At 46.4% G+C, this 20,012-nt stretch overlaps 1 protein-coding gene across 6 annotated transcripts in view; it reads left to right on the top strand.

Annotated features, from left to right (window-relative positions):
* The first annotated feature begins 9,441 nt into the window (after positions 1-9,441).
* The window catches only part of mastl (microtubule associated serine/threonine kinase-like), a 68,313-nt gene continuing 57,742 nt past the window's right edge, over positions 9,442-20,012 (top strand). For 2 of the 6 annotated variants that reach the window (XR_005460774.1, XM_038798189.1), the window contains exons 1-5: positions 9,442-9,719; positions 14,416-14,553; positions 15,361-15,500; positions 16,204-16,292; positions 16,476-16,582. Coding sequence is in view for 5 of the 6 variants with exons in the window: in XM_038798189.1 (XP_038654117.1) it covers positions 9,549-9,719; positions 14,416-14,553; positions 15,361-15,500; positions 16,204-16,292; positions 16,476-16,582 (645 nt within the window). In the remaining variant the exon portion in view is untranslated. Of the gene's footprint in view, positions 9,720-10,301; positions 10,399-14,415; positions 14,554-15,360; positions 15,501-16,203; positions 16,293-16,475; positions 16,583-20,012 lie in introns of those variants that run through there. The other 4 variants (XM_038798187.1, XM_038798188.1, XM_038798190.1 and 1 more) reach the window with 4 other exon arrangements.

The following is a 20,012-nucleotide window of genomic DNA, read 5'->3' as shown; positions in this document are numbered from 1 at the left end:
CCCAATTTTGATCTCCTTGTAACCATGTCTACCGTAATGACTATGAGATCATATCCATTTATCTCAATTTGCGCTGTCAGTTTGTCTACCTTATTCCAAATGCTTCCTGCATTAAGATAAAAAGCCTTTAGACTTGTCTCTTTGCCATTTTTAATATTCCTAACTTTTCTTTGTACTGTAGTCCTATTTGCCTCTCGCCTTTAATTATCCTGTCTACTGTTTTTGCATCTTACTGTTCTTTCTTTTATTACTGTCCTTGTTTCTATTTCCATCGTCACCATGCTTAGATTCCCATCTCCTTGTCATTCTAGTCTAAACCCTCCTCAACCACACGAGCAAATACTCCCCCAATGACATCAGTCACGTTCCTGCCCAGGTGTAACCCATCCAGTTTGTAATGGTCCCATCTCCCCAGAACGGGTGCCAATACCCCAGGAATCTGAAACCCTCCCCTGTGCATCATCATTCCAGCCACATATTCATCTGATATATCCTGCTATTTCTACCCTGACTAGCACTCATAGTAATCCTGAGATCACTACCTTTGAGGTCCTACTTATTATCTTACTTCCTAACTCTCTATATTCGGGTTTTAGGACCTCATCCATTGTTTGACTTATCTCATTGGTATTGATGTGTACCATGACCATTGGTTGTTCACCCTCCCTCTACAGAATGTTCTTCAGCTGCTCCAAGACATCCTTGACCCGAGCACCAGGGAGGAAACATCATAGAACCCCTACAGTGCAGAAAGAGGCCATTCAGGCCATCAAATCTACTCCGACCCTCTGAAAGACCACTCTACCTAAGCTCACGCCTCACCACATCCCCATAACCGAACCTAACCTTTTGGGCACTAAGGGGCAATTTAACATGGCAATTCACATAGCCTGCACATCTTTAAACGTACCATCCAGGAGTCTCGGTGGGGGTCTCAGAAACGCTTATCTGTTCCTCTTACAATTAAATTCCCAACAACTACTGCATTCCCACACTTTCTCCTCCTCTCCCGTGCCGCAGAGCTACCATAGTGCAACAAATTTGGATGTTACTTCTTTCTCCTGAGGCCATTCCCCCCAACAGTATCCAAAGTTGTATGTGTTTTGCAGGGAATGGCTACAGGGGATGGGGTGCCAAACAAGAGGACTGCTTTGTCCTGCATGGTCTCAAGCTTCTTGAATGTTGTTAGAGCTGCACCCATTCAGACAAACGCAGAATGTTCCATCCTGGCTTCTGCTTAGTAGATGGTGGACTCTCGATGGGAAGTCAAGAGATGAATAATTCACATAACAACACCCAGTCTCTGATCACAATATTCTTGGAACTGGTCCAATTAGGTTCCTGGTCAATGTTAACACCAGAAGGTTGACAGTAAGGGATTCACAATGTTAATGTCGTTGAATATCAAGAAGAGGTTGTGAGACTCTCATGTTGGGAGATGATCATGGCCTGGCACCTGTGTAGAATGATTGTTACTTGACACTTATCAGCCCACATTTGAATGTTTAGCTCTAGTTACACGCAGGCATGGACTGTTTTACCGTCTGATAAGTTCTAACTGAAATTGAACACCGTGATAATTAGCAAACATCTCCAATTCTAATCTGATTGCGGAGGAAATGTTATTAATGAAGCAGCTGAAGATGGTGAGCCTAGCACACTCCCTGAGGAACTCCAGCAGCGATACCCTGGGATGATGGTCAAATTCCAAAACACTACCGTCGTCCTGTGTGCTCTGACTCCAACTTGTGGAATGTTTCTCTTCGTTGCCATCTGCTGAAAATTCACAAGAGCTACCCGATGCAGCACTCAGTCAACTGTTATCTTGATATCAAGGTCAGTCAATCCCACATTATCTCTGAAGTTCAAATGTTTTGTCTATATTGGCGCTAAGGCTGTATTGAGATTTGGAGCAAAGTTCCTGCTAACCTGTGTGGGTGAATGGCCACACAACTATCTGAAGGTTACAGCACCAAACTTGTTCCATGAGAAAAATTCAGGTGCCTGTTTGCACAAATTTACAGTGACCGCACACTGTTAAATGGGCCATTCACAACCATTACATTTTGAAGGGAATATTGCTCTGGAGTCGTGTGATTCTGGCAGAACACAAAGCAAGCTGTGATGAGCAGGATATTGATGAAAAGAAGTGCTTGACAGCACTGTGGATGCCACATTGCTGATGATTGGGAGTAGATGGGCCAATAATTAACTAGAATTGATTTATTCTGCTTTTTGTGTACAGTACCTGGCCATTTTCCATTTTATTGGCTGGATGTCAGTTTGAAAGCTGTACTGGAACACCTTAGTGGCGCTACTGGTTCTGGAAATTCAGCAAAACAGCCAGATGTTGTTAATTCCCATACCCTTTGTTGAAACCTGCATGCTCAGTTATTTCTTGATATCAAATGAAATTAATCGATGGGTTTCCTCAAGCAGTCTCACGATGTGCAGGTTAGGTGGATTGGCCATAATAAAATTGCCCTTTGTGTCCAGGGATGTATAGGTTAGGTGGGGTTAGGGCGGAGAAGTGGGCCTAGGTAGGGTGCTGTTACAGAGGGTTGGTGCAGACTTGATGGGCCGAATGGCCTCCTTCTGCACTGTTATGATTCTATGAATTGGCTGAAGACTGGCATGTGACAGTGGGAACCTCAGCAGGATTCATGATACAGCATCCACCACACATGGCTGAAGAATGTTGCAATTGCTTTTAGTCTTGGCACGAGGTCGACAAAAGAGAGCGAAGTCATGAGATATTGCATCAGGTTGGCACGGTGATGCAGTGGTTAACACTGTTGCCTCACAGCGCCAAGAACCTAGGTTCGATCCTGGCCCTGGGTCACTATCCGTGTGGAGTTTGCACATGCTCCTCATTTCTCTGTAGATCTCATCCTCGCAGCACAAAGATGTACAGGGTAATATGATATGATTCTGTGATAATCTTTATTGTCACAAGTAGGCTTACATTAACACTGCAATGAAATTACTGTGAAAAGCCCTGAGTCTCCACATTCCGGTGCCTGTTCGGGTACACAGAGGTAGAATTCAGAATATCCAAATTACCTAACAGGACATGTTTCGGGACTAGTGAGAGGAAACCGGAGCCCCCGGAGAAAACCCCCGGAGAAAACCCCCGCAGGCACGGGGAAAATGTGCAGCCTCCTCACAGTGACTCAGCCGGGAATCGAACCTGGGTCCCTGGCACTGTGAAGCTGCAGTGCTAACCACTATGCTACCAAACTGCCCTAAGTAGGTGGATTGGCCACTCTTTTGAGGCCCACCAACAAAACAGAAGGAAACAAACTGAGGGACAAAGCAAAAAAGGGCCGCTCCTGTTAGGGGCACTAATGGAAACTTAGAAACATCAAATAAGAGTGCAATTAAAGGGGTCAATAAAGCACCCCTACCCCTGCGATGCCCACCGGGCACGGAAGGCCTCGATGGTGCCCGTGGACAGGGACACCCAGCCATGAATGTAGCTGCAGAAGAGGGGCAAACAGTCTGGCCGGATGACCCCCTCGGTCGCCCATTGCCTGGGCCTATAAAGATATCTTCTAAGGTATCTGCTCAGATATCTGCCTCCGCACCCTTTTCCAACCCTGGCTGGTCTAACACCCCGAATATGGCCACCCGGGGATCCGGGTCCAGTTTCACATGGTCTTTATGAAACTCCATGGGGACTGGAGGAACTGTTTAGGAATTGTGCCCCTCCATGCTGACTGTATATTACTGTGCCACCATCAGTCTGTTCTGCTGAGGGAAAGGTATCCCGAGGGATGATGATAGAGGTGTCTAGGAAGTTTTAAAAAAAATTTAGAGTACCCAATTCATTTTTTCCAATTAAGGGGCAATTTAGCATGGCCAATCCACCTACCCTGCACATCTTTGGTTGTGGGGGCGAAACCCATGCAAACACAGGGAGAATGTGCAAACTCCACACAGACAGTGACCCAGAGCTGGGATCGAACCTGGGCGCTAGGAGACAACAGGGTTAACCCACTGCGCCACCATGCTGCCCCCTTCTAGGAAGTTAACAGAACGACTGAGTATGACCATGTTAGGCTCTTGTTTAACTAGTCTCGGGGACAGCTCTCCCAATTTAGGTATCTCTTGATGCTGAATGCACTGTCTGGTTTTATATTTATTATGTTATTTTATTCTGATTATCAGTGATGTTGGTACAGCTCAGTGGCTTGCTAGCCTATTTCATGGAATAATTTTGAGCAAATTGTTGTAAGTCTGAGTCACATATATGCCAGTCTGGGTAAAGATCGTAAGTTGCCTTTCATAAAGAATATCAGTGAACCAGTTTTACACTACTACTACTGACCTACTCACACACCAATGCTCAGTTTGGTTCTGCCCCACACCTCATTTCAGTTTTGGTTGAAACATGGACAAAAGAGATGAGCTCCAGAGTTGAGGCGAGATTGATTACACTTGGTATCAAAGCAATGCTTGACCAAGTGTGCTATTAAGGAGCTTGAGTTAAATGGAACTCAATGGAATATTGAGGAACGTTTACACTGGCTGAATCCATACTTAGCAAAAAGGAAGATGGTTGTGGTTGTTAGAGGCAAATTATCTCAGTCCAGGATATCAAACTGACCAGGGGCTGGTTTAGCTCACAAGGCTAAATCGCTGGCCTTTAAAGCAGACCAAGCAGGCCAGCAGCACGGTTCGATTCCCGTACCAGCCTCCCCGAACAGGCGCTGGAATGTGGCGACTAGGGGCTTTTCACAGTAACTTCATTGAAGCCTACTCGTGACAATAAGCGATTTTCATTTTCAATTTTTCATTTTCATTGGAAGAATTTTCAGATCAGTGGCTTAGGCCTGCTACATCAAAGACCTCTCCTCCATAAAGTCAAAAGTGGGATGATTCTGACAATTTTATTGTCTTCAGTTCTATTCATAACTACTCAAATATTGAAGCAGTCCCTGTAGCCCTGCACAATATTCAGGCTTGGGCTAATAAGTGGCGAGAAACATTCACTCCACAAAAGTGCCTGGCAATAATGACCTCTAACAAGAGTGATTATCTCACCTTGATATTTAAAGGCATTACCATCACTAATTCCCCACCACCAACACCCTGGGGTCACCGTTGACTAGAAATTTAACTGCAGCACCTCACAAGTACTGTGGCTTCAAAATCAGGTCACAGGCTGGGTATACTTTGGACTGATTCATCTGCAATGCAGAAATCAGGAATGTGATGGGATATTTGCCACTTGCACAACAGCCAAGACAAAGCAGCTCATTTGATTGGCACCCCAGTCACCACCTCAAACATTCACTTCCTCCACCACAGGACTACAATAGCCGGAGTTTGTACTATCTACAAGATGCGCTGCAGCAACTTGCCAAGGCTTCTTCGGCAAATAAATGGCATTAAAATGTCTGGCTCCAGTTGAAAAACTATCACCAGCACAGGAACAATGCACCAATGTTCTGTGCTATGAGTTTTGATTTTGCTGAAATGCTTTCTTTGTTTTCCTTCTTTCAGTAACCGAATTTTAATGTTAAAACCAAAAAAATGGACAGATGTTACAAATAATTGCCCAAAATCAATTTTTAAAACAATCATTCTTTATTGGTCCAGTAATTGACTAGGCAGCTATATTTTGGTCCATTTTTGACAGATTCAAGTGCAAGAATCCTACCGTTTAACTTGTTACCTCATTAGCTGCTGCATAGACTACATATACCTTCATAAATATGAAAAGAGTCAAATTTCATCTTTAGTAACATGAAGTACATTGTGCAATCTGTGTGGTGTGACTTATTTTCTAATAGTTAATTTAAGCTGTATCTGCGTTATTCTTCCCCAGTTACATGAGGGTCAAAGTTATGTGAACACAATTCAAGGGCATTTTTATTTGGAGATCAAAAGGTTTACAAATAATTTTACTGCAATTAAAGAGTTTGTTGGTTTTGGACAAATGTTCTTGGACCAGACAAAATTTGACAGACAACAAAGCTATTCAAAACAGGTAGAAGATCTGTCAAGCGAATGATAACACTTAATAAACAGGCAGCTGTTGATGGACTGCCTGCAGTCTTTACTTCCTGATGCAGCCTGGGCACATTTAAGCAGGCACTCCTCCCTGGACGCCCTTCTTATCCTTCACTAACTCTCATAGCCAAGATATCCTTGGCCACATTTGGTAAAGGTCGCCAACTTCATATGATTAATATAATCAATAGCCTATTAACAGTTTGGTCAGCAGACCATTAAACATAATTGAGGCCATCTTCTAATAGGCTTATGTTCTTCACAGTTGGGATATTTTAACAATACAATCAGAGATATGCAACCAGCATAACCATGTAAGAGTTTTCTTACCGTCTCTTATTGTGAAACTATACATTCTACAGACTTAATAATTTTCAACTGTTTTCATCTTCCTGACTATTCTACCATCTCGCCATTGTTTCTACAAATGTCTTGATTCATACAACCTGCTCCTCCTAATTATTGCTTAGCACCAGGGACCCAGGTTCGATTTGCGGCTTGGGTCACTGTCTGTGCGGCGTCTGCACGTTCTCCTCGTGTCTGCATGGGTTTCTTCCGGGTGCTCCGGTTTCCTCCCACAAGGCCTGAAAGACATGCTTGTTAGGTGAATTGGATATTCTGAATTCTCCCTCAGTGTGCCCGAACAGGTGCTGGAGTGTGGCGGCTAGGGGATTTTCACAGTAACTGAATTGCAGTGTAAGCCTACTTGTGACACTAATAAACATTATTATTATTACATTCTTTTTGTGGGGGTGGGATGATGTGCCCGTGCCCCTGGCAAGTTCCTACCCCCCCACCCCCAGTCGGTGAACCTGGAGGCGATCAAAGTGTCCCATGTGTGTTCGCTCACGCGCACACATCGTGCAGCTTCCCGTGCCTGCCTGGGCCCCATGTCCTGCCTATTCTCTCCCGCATCCTCCTCGTCGGACAAGGCCTAGTGTTCATCCTCCTCCTCCAGCACATTGCCCCTCTGCTGTGATGTGAAGGACGCAGCTGACCGCTAAAAATCAAGCAGCCCTCTCTGCATCATACTGCTCCTCCAGAGCCGTCCAGGCACCTCAACCGCATCTTCAGGCCAAAGTACCGCTCAATCACACTTCTGGTGGCTGCATGTGCTTCGTTGTAGCGGGTCTCGGCATGGGTCTGTGGCATTCAGATAGGCACCATCAGCCACGACTGCCGTGGATAACCCACTGCCCAGGAGCCAAACCTCAGCCGAGGGGGGTGACTCGAACATGTCCGGAATCGTCAAGTGTGCCAGGATGAAGGCGGTGTACGCACTGCCTGGATATCGGGCACAGACGTGCATGATGCACTGCTGATGGTCACATATCAGCTGCCTGTTCCTCGAGTGGAACCCCTTTCTGTTTGTGTAGAGTGGCCTGTTATCCACAGGTGCTCGTAGGGGGACATGCATCCCATCGATCACCCTCTGGACCCGGGGCATCCCGTCAATGGCGGCAAACCCCACTGCCCGGGCATCCTGGTGGGCTCGATCCACATTGAACTGACTGGGTATATAGGGCATATTGTGCACCGAGGTCAGTGAGATCACGGAAAGGTCACCACTCAGCACCTGTAAGGACCCTGTCACGTAAAGGTTCAGTGCAACCGTCACCATAACGGCCACCGGGAATGTGTGCCCTCTCCCATATACCCCACGGTGCGAGGGGTGCCACGATCTGGCAGATATGTTGCACTGCTTAGTTGGAGTCTTCAACAGCATGCCTAGTCCGGTAGGTCCTCGAATGACAGGTGCTGTCGGTGCATGCAAGGCCTCATGCGGCACCGCCTCCTCAACCTGTTGGGCAGCTGGCTCTCCATCCTGGACGGCTGTCCCCTGTTCCTCTGGGGCAGGCTCCGCTGCTGCACGCTTCGCTGCTGCATGCTCCACTGCTGCAACTTCCTCCTCCACGAGCAGCTCCAGCTCGTACAGCCGCAGGGCATCCCACAGGAAAGCCCCCATTGCTGGTTGAATTCCATTATCCATTGTCTGCAGGGGTGAAAGGCCGACATGTTAGCATGGTGCTTAACCCTGTGCCCAACCAGATCCACATGGTGGCCCCCGGTTGGCACTGCGGACTTTTCGCCCACATGTTACCCACCCTTCCTGCACCCCTGGCCCCGTTGTTGCCCAGCACTGTGGGGACTCTGGCCCTGGTGCCCATTCTGATGCCAGGGGTGCCATTGGCTGGCACTGCCCATACCAGCAGTATGTTACAGTGAAATGAAATGAATGAAAATTGCTTATTGTCACGAGTAGGCTTCAATGAAGTCACTGTGAAAAGCCCCTAGTCGCCACATTCCGGCGCCTGTCCGGGGAGGCTGGTACGGGAATCGAACCGTGCTGCTGGCCTGCTTGAAAAGCCAGTGATTTAGCCCAGTGAGCTAAATCAGCCCCTACAGTGGACATTGCCCTGGGTGGGCCACCTGATACCTTGCCGGCAGGTGGCAGCCAGGTGAATGGGGTGGTGTGGCAGGGGTGGGGGTACCCATACATGTCACTCTGCAGAACCAGGGGCCACGGTCAGTGCTCAGTGGGGTGCGCAGCAAGTCGGTTGCCTTATGGCGGTCCGTGCCTGGGTACCACCCCAGTCCCGTGGGTGAGGGGGGGTGGGGGGAAACAGCCCCTACCCCCACATGACTCTTTCTTCTAAAAGTCGGCATAAGCCACAATGGTCCAAATGCTCGCCTTCTGTGCTGATTAATTAATCGTTCTACGTACTGACCCATCTTCAAAATTCTCCAGTGCTGACTGATGTGTTTCCAGCAATTTAGTTTCCAATTTCACACATGTCCTGGTTAAAATTAACATATTCCCCATATTTGTAAATAGGCTAGCAACTTGTCCCACTTGCAGTGAGACTCTATTTTCAAACAAAAACAGAAAGTGCTGGAAAATCTCAGCAGTTATACGAACATTTCAAATGCCAGCTTTATTTTCTCTTTCCACAGAGGGTTTTGTTTCCATCATTTTCAATTTTAGATTCCAGCATTGGCCGTATTTTGTATTTATTTTAGACACTTTGGTTTGGTTGTTCAGGGCTGGGCTTGTCTGTGACAACTCCCAAGACCATGTTCTGAAGGAGAAACACTGCACAGCAACCCCAAAGAACGAGCAAGCAAATTAATTAATCGATCAGATCAGTAAATCAATCACTCATTACAAACTGCGTCACAGCACCGGCCCTCCAGGACCCATCAATGCAGCTTCCTCAGTGCCTGCTTTCACAAGGATTAAAGAGAGAATTTAAGAATAAAGTCATTTCGAAAGTTGGTATAAAATCTTAAAAAAAACAACAAATGGAACCACTCCCGAAACGAATGATTCAATCAAAGTTGGAAATTATTCCAGTTTCATGCCAAATTTTCAAGACACCTATTGAGATCGAACCGTTTGGCGAAGGACCTGAGCGGGACTTTGAAAATCGAGAAGTGCGCGCGGGCGGCGCAGGAGCGGCGCAGCCTCTGAGTGTGTTGGCCGTCCCCATTGTAATCGGGAGGAATGGTCGCTCGGTTCCAGTTGGAGGATGGAGGTTCCGAGTCCCGCCGGCTTGTACAGGGATGTGAAGGTGATCAAGGTGCCGGCAGCCCCCAGTATCGAGGATTTCGCCATAATCAAGCCCATCAGTCGCGGGGCTTTTGGCAAAGTGTACCTCGCTCGGAAGAAACATGACGAAAAAAAGCTGTACGCTGTCAAGGCAAGTATTGGACTAGATGGGGCCAGTTCAAAGGGGGGCAAAAACACAATACTCAAAAGACCTGCTGTGATCTTTAATCAAATCTAAACAAGACATCTTCACTCGCACAATGTTCGTGGTTAAACGTATTCAGGGTTATTTTTCTTTTAACGTTTGGTCTTGCCTGGACTTGTTTCCTGAGACTGGAGCACAGTCTGGTTTGGATGGGTTCAGTTTTAACCGAGACCCACCCATATGTTACAAACTGCCATATATTACAAACTCCCCAGTGTGGAAGGGATCGTCAACATTGCTTTTGAGCAGCACTTACTCAGGAATGACCTGCTCACTGGTGTTCTGTTGAGTTCCTCTAGTACCAGAGAGTCCAGACCTCATTACAGCCTAAATGATAATCTTCATTAGTGTCACAAATGGATTTATATTAACACTGCAATGAAGTTACTGTGAAAACCCCCTGGTCGCCACACTCCAGGGCCTGTTCGGGTACACTGAGGGAGGATTCAGAATTTTGTCTAACAAACACGTCTTTTGGGACTTGTGGGAAGAAACCGGAGCACACTGGAAGAACGGGTAGACTCTGCACAGACATTGACCCAAGCCGGAAATCGAACCTGGGACCCTAACTACTGTGCTGTTGTGCTGCCTTGGTTGGAACGTGGACAAAAGAGCTGAACTTGTGGTGAGAGGTACTTCCCTTGGTATCAAGGAAGCATTTGGCCAAGTGTGGTATCAAGGAGCCCTGCACTCAACAGAGCCCTGCAAAACTAAAATCAATGGGATATAGGAGGGACTTGGGAGTGCCTAGCATAAAAGAAGATTGGTGTTGGAAATCAATTGTCTCAATCCCAGGACATTGCTGCAGGAGTTTCTAGGTAGTACTAAGCCTGGCCATCTTCAGTGGTTTACCTCAATTACCTTCCTCCGTCATGGGTCAGTACTGAAGTGGGAATGTTTGCTGATGTTCAGCTCTGTTTTCAACTCTTGATACTGAAACTGTCTGTGTCCAAATGCAGCAAGACCTAGACAACATTTGTGCCAGGCAATGACCATCTCCAAAAAGGGAGAATCCAACCATCTCCCTTCCCGCATGTTGTTCAATGGCATTACCATCACTACATTAAATTTAGACCTAATTAATTTTTCCAATTAAGGGGCAATTTAGTGTGGCCAATCCATGTAACCTGCACATCTTTTTGGGTTGTGGGGGTGAAACCCACGCAAACACGGGGTAAATGTGCAAACTCCACGCAGACAGGGACCCAGAGCCGGGATCGAACCTGGGATCTTGGTGCCGTGAGGCAGCAATGCCAACCACTGTGCCACCGTGTTACCCTACCATCACTATATTTTAAAATAAATTTAGAGTACCTAATTATTATTTTCCACTTAAGCGGAAATTTTGTGTGGCCAATTCACCTACCCTGCACATTCTTTTGGATTGCTGGGGTGAGATCCTCGCAGACATGGGGAGAATGTACAACATGGATAGTGACCCGGGGCCAGATCGAACCCGGTCCTTGGTGCTGCAATGCAACAGTGCTAACCACTGTGCCACTCTGCTGCCTGGCATTGCTATCATGTAACTTCCCCATCAACATCCTAGTGTTACCATTGCCCAGAAACTGAACTGGACTGGCCACAAATACTGATGCTACAAAAACTGGTCAGAGACCAGGAACCTCCTGACTCCCTGTTCACCGTCAGAAAGGTACATCAGGAATATAACGCAATACACTCCACTTGCCTGCATTAGTGCAGCTCCAACAACATTGAAGGAACTCCACACCATCCTGAACAAAGCAGCCTGCTTGATTGGCACCATATCCAACACTTTAATATTCGCTCCCTCCACAGTGACAGAACTGTGTAATAATAATCTTTAATGATACTCTTGTCAGAATTGTCAAAAGTAGGCTTAAATTAACACTGCAATCAAGTTACTGTGAAAAGCCCCTAGTCTCCACATTCTAGCGCCTGTTCGGGTACACCGAGGGAGAATTTGGAATGTCCAAATTGCCTAATAGCACGTCTTTCGGGGCTTGTGGAAGGAAACTGAAGCACCCGGAGGAAACCCACGCAGACACTGGGAGAACGTGCAGACTCCGCACAGACAGGAACCCGGGACCCTGGAGCTGTGTTTCCTGGCAGAGTTGAGGTGTTCACTCTCCACATCTATCTCCAATTACAAACAAATTCAGCTAAAACTAATTCAAGGGGCCTGCTGGTTGCTAATCAATGACTTCATCCTTTCTAAGCTTTTATATATTCTTCACACTAACTCCTCCAAGCACAATAGAACCACAGATTTGTTTGAAACCAAAAGCCTCCACATCTACAAACACCTTTTTGATCACAGGAATCTAATTATAGGTACAGCCTTCCTTACACAGAAACACTAAATTATAGCCACTTAAAGCTGTGGGTGCAATTCAGTGGCCTTGTTGCGCTCGAGCGAGAGTGCGATGAATAGCGAGGAGGTGAGGAGAAAAAAAAGAACTGCACCGGGCGCCAAACTGTTTGCGATTTAACTGGTTCGTCCCTGTAGGCTCCGCAGCGCTTCAACCCGATCTGCCCTGGTCACAATTCCCATCGAGTCGACCAGACTGCTAAGGCACTAAACGATGGTCGTCACTGACTGTGCAACACCATGGACACCTCCACTCATGCTGCCGATGGCATGCATCAGGCTCTCCACTGCGGTCACCACCCTAACAATGCTGGCCTTGGTGCCATGCATTACCAGCACTATCTCCTGCGCCCATAGCCTTTGGGACTCCTGAATCGGCTATGGACAATGGGCCTGCACCGTTGGCTGCAGAATTAGAACAGTACAGCACAGAACAGGCCCTTCGGCCCTCGATGTTGTGCCGAGCAATGATCACCCTACTCAAGCCCACGTATCCACCCTAGGCCAGTAACCCAACAACCCCCATTAACCTTATTTTTTAGGACACTATGGGCAATTTAGCCTGGCCAATCCACCTAACCCGCACATCTTTGGACTGTGGGAGGAAACCGGAGCACCCAGAGGAAACCCACGCACACACGGGGAGGACATGCAGACTCCACACAGACAGTGACCCAGCCGGGAATCGAACCTGGGACCCTGGAGCTGTGAAGCATTGATGCTAACCACCATGCTACCGTGCTCCCCTGGCATGCTACCGTGCTCATACATCTGAGCTTTGAGAGAATCTGTGGGAGAATGGACATGTGGTCAGGGGAGGGATGGATCAGTCAATATGACATTAACAACTCGCGTTTGATACGTCCTCTGGGTGGGGCCCAGTAGTTCTTCACCTCTATGGCTTCAGCCAATCTTCGCTCTCCTTGGTCATCCAATCACCTCCAAAGCCTGTTCCTCGAAGGTGATAACGATTCTTAAGTCCAGCACCCCGCCCCCAGTCTGGACCTTCTGCCTATTGCAACAGCTTTTCCTGCGGAGACAACTGGCATTGTTTTCTGCACATGTGGTTCACAATGGTGTGGGGTGGTGGATGACTGCTTTGAAAGAAGGATTGGAGGGGTTGAATGGTGAGGTGGGGTGAAGGGAGGGTTGGGGGGCCCATCAAAATTTGGCGCAAGGGGTGGATGCTTGGGGGGGGGGGGGGGGGGGGGGGGGGGGGCAGGACATCCCTCCCGACCTCAATTGCATCTAGGAGCCTCGCCAGGTCCGCATCACTGAATCTTAGGGCTGGTCTCTTCGGTGCCGTGGCTACGAGAGCTGAATGGGGCTGGCCGTGCAAGTACTGCTGGACCTTGTTAGCGGAGGGCTGGCGAGCGCGGTCCCGGCAAATCGGCTGCCGAGCCTTTATTTGCGGCGAGAAGTCCGTGGGCCCTCGTTAAGTGGATCAATTAACATGGAATAGACAGCCATGCACCAAGAAGCTCGTGGCAGTTCCCGCTTGTTCCCACATTTGGAAATCTTTCCGTGTCTTCCCAGATGCCTGCTCTGCCGAGAATGTCCAGCCTTTTCTGTTTTTATTACTAAAATCAAGTGATCAGACCAGATGACTGCGAAGTACCCAACAGAAAGATGAAATGCTGTTTTCGAAACTTCATTCGGCTTCACTGCTTGTTCCCACATTTGGAAATCTTTCCGTGTCTTCCCAGATGCCTGCTCTGCCGAGAATGTCCAGCCTTTTCTGTTTTTATTACTAAAATCAAGTTATCAGACCAGATGGCTGCGAAGTGCCCAACAGAAAGATGAAATGCTGTTTTCGAAACTTCATTCGGCTTCACGAGTATTTCAAGAGACCAATCCGAATTGGAATAAAAAGGAAAATTTAAGGTGGAGAATTTTGGGGAGATCAGAGCCACAGTTGCAGTAAAAATGAACATTGAAAGTATGTGGTGTGGGAGGGAGTGAGTGAATCTATGTCATTTCAGTTGAAGGGCAGAGGTAATGGGGATGAATACACGTTCCTCTAAATGTTGACGGGAAAAGGCAATGCAAATGTGTTTGGTGTTTTTCCACTTGCTACAAAATTAATTTTGAGCTGGAAATGTTGAGGCAAATTGCATGAATGTCCCAATTTTTCATATCAATTTTAAATTGAAAAAAACTGACTTTAGTTGCTGTCAAGTGCAGACAATGAAAATTCTAAATTTAATATTTGCATGCAGAAATATTTAAATATCTAAAATGGAATATTTTCGTATTTTTGACCTATCTCTTCCTCTCCTCTCACCCAAGGTTGTCAAGAAAGCTGATCTGATCCATAAAAACATGGTCCACCAATTGCAGGCAGAGAGAGCTGCACTAGCTCTTAGTAAAAGCCCATTCATTGTGCACTTATACTATTCACTGCAGTCTGCTAACAATGTTTACCTTGTAAGTATATGCTATTTTTTTGTTCAGGTGCAGATCATTGCAGGACATGGTTAATAAATAAGTGCTTAAAGGAGGTTTTTCCTTTTTTATAAATGCAAGCAGTTAGGACAGCACTGTGGCACAGTGGTTAGCACTGTGGCCTCACTGCACCGAGATCCCAGGTTCAGTGCCGGTTCTGGGTCACTGTCTATGTGGAGTTTGCATATTCTCCCTGAGTTTGCGTAGGTTTCGCCCCCACAACCCAAACGATGTGCAGGGCAGGTTGATTGGCCACGCTAAATTTCCCCTTAATTGAGAATAAATTAATTGGGTATTAATATGCAAGCATTTGTTAGAATGCCATTAACTTCAATAAATGGCCAAATATTCTTAATGTGAAGTTTAAATGGACGGCAATTAAAAGGAGGAATGATTAGAGGGGTGACTTGATGCTCAAAATGTTAATTTTTTTTCATATTTGAGTCCTTAAAGGAAATGAAGAGGTCTGTTAAGGGATTTCCGGAGAGTTGGGACCTAGGTGGTTAAAAGCGTGGCTGCTGATGGGGCAAAGGGATTGTAGGGATTCACAAGAGTTGGGATGATTCATTATTGACTTGCTCATAGCTGGAGAGCAACCCTTGGAATTTGTTGCAGACATACATCTGAGCTTTGAGAGAACAGACTAGTGAGTAGAAAATACTGGCTGATTTAATGATCTGCATGATTGCTAGACCATATACTGGCTTTACCTTATACTTCTAAAGATAAATGCAAGATACTGGCTTCCTAGGCAAAGAGAAAAGAGACAAATCTTTTTCTTTCCCTCAGGTGATGGAATATCTTATTGGTGGGGATGTGAAGTCCCTGCTTCACATTTATGGCTATTTTGATGAAGACATGGCTGTAAAGTACATCTCTGAGGTTGCTGTTGCTTTGGATTATTTGCACAGACATGGTATTATTCATAGGTACAGTAAGACTGAACTAACACTTGTAAAGTGTGTGCATGTTCATTCACTTTTTTAAAACTCAATTCTTTTCTCCTCCACTCTTACGGCACTGTTGTGATGGGAAATTATTTTGGTGTCTTATGGCTTTTTGTCCAATTGGGTTTTCTTCAAACCTGAGCCTAGATGAGCGCTGTTAGAGTAAATTATCATGAAGGTCAGCACAGCCATGTCTGGTTCTTGGTTCCAGATTCCCACTCCGGACTTGAGCAATTAAAAACTGGCTGACACGCCAGTACAAACTATGGGAGTGTTGCACTGTTGGAGGTGCCATCTTTTGAATGAGACGTTAAACAGCGGCCCCATCTATCCTGTCAGATGGATGTAAAGTATACTATGGTACTATATTGAGGAAGAGTAAGGGAGTTCTCCCTGGTTTCCTGTGGCCAATGTTTATCCCTCCATCAACATCATAACATTTTATCTGCCAGGATTGAACATAGCTTATTCAATAGAAAATCAACATGTCACATTCAATTTCTCTTGCAGTTTTATGTTAATCATACAGTAAAGTCTCAAAGGGCTCAATAATAATCTTCTATTCCTATACTCCCAAATGTATATGTCTCTAATTTAAGCATAGGCCACTTGGGAAGGAAGATTGTAAAGAGGTATATACTGTCTGTTCTCTTGTATTGTAATATAATTTTCTGGTCTCTCTTAGAGATCTGAAGCCGGACAACATGCTGATATCTAACCTGGGCCACATCAAATTGACTGACTTTGGTCTCTCCAGAGTTACTCTAAATCGAGGTAGTAACAAAATGAACTGCTGTGAATGTTACATAATTTTAAATCCAGATACTTTGTTGAGGAACAAGTAGGATTATCCTGTTTTACTGCATTGCTGAAATTCCTGACTATGTTTTGTTAAAGAATCTAATTCCATATTCCAGTTTGATCACTAAACATTTGTAACTACGTTCTTGTCTCCAGAGATAAATATAATGGATATTCTGAACACCCCATCCATGATTAATCCAAAACTGGATTACTATCGTACTCCAGGTCAGATCCTGTCCCTCATCAGCTCTCTGAGCTTTGTAAGTACTAATTCTACTGTCATTTTACTGTATGTTGAATCTTATTTCAATTGTGGTATTCCAATGGATGTTCTTTTTTATAAAAGTTCACAGACCTAATTTTCAATTATCTTAGTTCTTCTTGCTAATGCGTGATATTTTAATAGTTTAAATCAGGGGTGGGCAAACTACGGCCCGCGGGCCAAAATCTTTATGCGGCCCACCAAGATCAAGTCATTAAAAAAAAAAAAAAAATTTCTTTTTTTTAATAAGGTTAATGGGGGGGGGGGGGGGGGGGGGGGGGGGGGAGGGGGGGGGGGGGGGGGGGGGGGGGGGGGGGGGGGGGGGGGGGGGGGGGGGGGGGGGGGGGGGGGGGGGGGCGGTTGGGTTACTGGTATAGGGTGGATACGTTGACTTGAGTAGGGTGATCATTGCTCGGCACAACATCGAGGGCCGAAGGGCCTGTTCTGTGCTGTACTGTTCTATGTTCTATATGAGGCACCCAGAATCATAACCGGGTGAAGCGCCATTTTTGAAAGTAGAGAAAAAGAGGGCTAAAGGCAGGATGCCGCCGGGGGAAGCGCTGAGGTATATGCCGCACGCTAATTGGTTACAACCGGCACTATTAATTAATATACTATGCGGCCCTTTAAAATTGTGAATTTCTGAATGTGGCCCTTGCACGGAAAAGTTTGCCCACCCCTGGTTTAAATGAAAACAAAAAAACACCTGGGAATACATTGCTAATATCTGGGTTGAGATTTGTGTATTTAAACGGCTCTAGAACTTTTGAAAACATATTATTCCTTTCTAGTCACTTGGTGACTTGAACAAAACACCTTCATTAATATTGTCAACTCTTTGCACAATTCCAGTTATGTGGGGAGATTAAAGTTTATCCCCCCCCAGCTTTTATAATAGTGCAACACTGAAAGGGTGCTGGACTTTCAGAAACTTTTTCTTTCAAATGAGACATTAAACTAAGCTGCAGTCTTCTTTCCCAAATGGATGTTTAAAAAGTTTTGTCCCTGTTTGCATAACAACAGTGGAGGTGTTCTGGCCAATGTTTATCCCTTGACCAACATCAACAATAATAATCTAATTGCTATTTCTATCGCTCTGTTTCCTGGGTCTTGTTGGGATGAGGCAAAATAAATTCTAACTCCAATTCTGGAAGTCCCAGGCGCTCTGGAGGATTGCCATGCAGCAACACATGGAACTGACTTTTTTTAAATATGGGAAACCGGAGGCCTTCCATGCGGGCCCGGAAGATTGTGCGTTGTTCACCGAGCGGATTAGGCAATTTTTCCAAGCCAATGGCATCACTTTAGAGAGGACCAACAGAAGGTAATCCTCATGACTGCCTGCGGGGCCCCACCTTCAGCATTATAAAAAATCTTACCTATCTAGCAGCTCTGGATTCAAAATCATTTGATGAATTGGTAGAGTTGGTGTCCAACCATTACAACCCAAAACCAGCAGTAATCACACAACAGTACAGGATCAATGCTGCTGTGCTGATTCCAGGAGAGTCAGTTACGAATTTTCCAAGATCCTGAGGGACCGGCTGGGGTGCAGAATTAATAACATAGCCACACAGAGGAAGCTGTTGGCAGAGCCTGTGCTGGGTTTTAATAGATCCGTTGAGCTAGCACTGTCCTGCGCAAATGCAAAAAAAAAGGTGTTCAGGTGTTGTTTGACCTCCATGCTGGACTCCAGTGACGTCCCAGGGCAGTGCTCAAACGCTCAGGTCCCATCCAAAATGACTACCAAAGATACAAAGGTGTCCGGGCTCAATGTGCACGGGCCGTCGTGGACCAGAGGGCCACCTCCTCTGAGGATGAAGGTGAGTTCCGGCAACATTGCCAGGCCTGTGGGCATAGAACACGCGGCAACCAAGGCCACCAGAATCGGCTGAGAGCACGCCACCCTGGACAGTGGATTAGGTCACCTCGAGCCAAAGCCTTGCTCATGGCCCCACCTGAGGTGGACAAAGTTGTAGCAACTTTTAAAACTTCATAAAAACTCCGCTGGCAACAGCCAGGTCGCAGAGCGATCCCGCATTGGGATCTCCCCTCCCCAGCAATGCTACATCCTGAAACAGCAAGAACTGAGTGTTGAAGGCAGCATCCTTCTGTGGGGAGCCCGTGTAGTCATCCCGCAGCCAGACTAGGAATTGGATCCTGGCTTCGAAGATGAAAATACTGTGGCAAAGAGTTATGTCTGGTGCCCAGGGATCAATATGGTGGCATCGAACTGGTTGTGAGACGATGCCCAGCTTGTCAAGAGCACCAGAAATTCCTTCCTTTGGCCTTGGGAATGTCCAGTGCACCGCTGGATAAGGCTAAATGCAGACTTGGCTGGATCTTTCATGGGGCGCATGTGTCTAATCCTCGTGGACGCCAATTCCAAATGGCTAGTCGTACGTGGATGACATTCGCCACATCGAAAGCCACCATTGGAAAAATTAAGGTGCTCTTTTGACACCCATGGGATTCCTGAGGTGCTAGTCACTGATAATGGAACCCTGTTCACAAGCGGAGTTTTCCATATTTGTACATATAAATGGGATATGGCACACTGATCGCCCTGTACCACCTGTTCTAAAATGGCTTGGCCAAACGGGTGGTACAAACATTCATGCGGAAACAAAGGCTCCCTGGAAACTACTACCAAGTTTGCTTTTTCACTGTGAGACCATGCTGCATGTCATGACAGGGGTAGCATTGGTGGAGCTGCTGATGAGCTGGTGCTCAGAACCCAATTTTAACACTAATTTTTGTGCCAAGTTTGAGCAGGAACGTTGACCTGCAGTGGACGTATCAGAACCACAGGACACCAGGGAGAAATTTCCAACCGCTGTTTACATCCCGAACTTCAGAGCTATACTCTTTGGCTCCCAGGGATTGTGCTGGAGAAAACCGGGCCCATATCTTACAAGGTCAAGACCCAAGAGAAGACCTTGCACAAACACATTGACCACCTTAAGAGACGAGAGCCCACCTCCAGAGGATGCCCAGACACAGACATTGGTATCACAACCTTTCCAGGAATCACTCGTTGGCCAAGGTGTACAACCCGTGGCCCAAAACCCAGACCATCAAGATGATGACTGCTCCAGATGGGAGATTAAAAACCAACGCTATGTTGTGTTTGGGGGTGAACTACCAGCAATAGCCCTCTGGAGATCATCTCGGAAAAAGCATTCTGCAAACTGTTATACACCACCCGATCCAGACCCACCGCTGGGGTGCAGAAAGCCTTCTCTGTTTGTAATTCAGAAGGAGCTTTCGGACTTTGAAGAGCGAGTAATGACCCCCACAAGGCCCATGGGGATACCCTGGCTGATCATCTCATGGAATATGAGCTTCCCTGCTTGTCTCCGCCCAGCTAGAGCTCATAAGAACCCAGTATAAAGGCTGGCCCGGATCGAGACTGGCATGTTGGTTGT

Source organism: Scyliorhinus canicula, chromosome 5 (assembly GCF_902713615.1).
Source record: "Scyliorhinus canicula chromosome 5, sScyCan1.1, whole genome shotgun sequence".
NCBI classification, from domain to species: Eukaryota; Metazoa; Chordata; class Chondrichthyes; order Carcharhiniformes; family Scyliorhinidae; genus Scyliorhinus; species Scyliorhinus canicula.
This window is presented reverse-complemented; position numbering and strand designations above follow the sequence as displayed.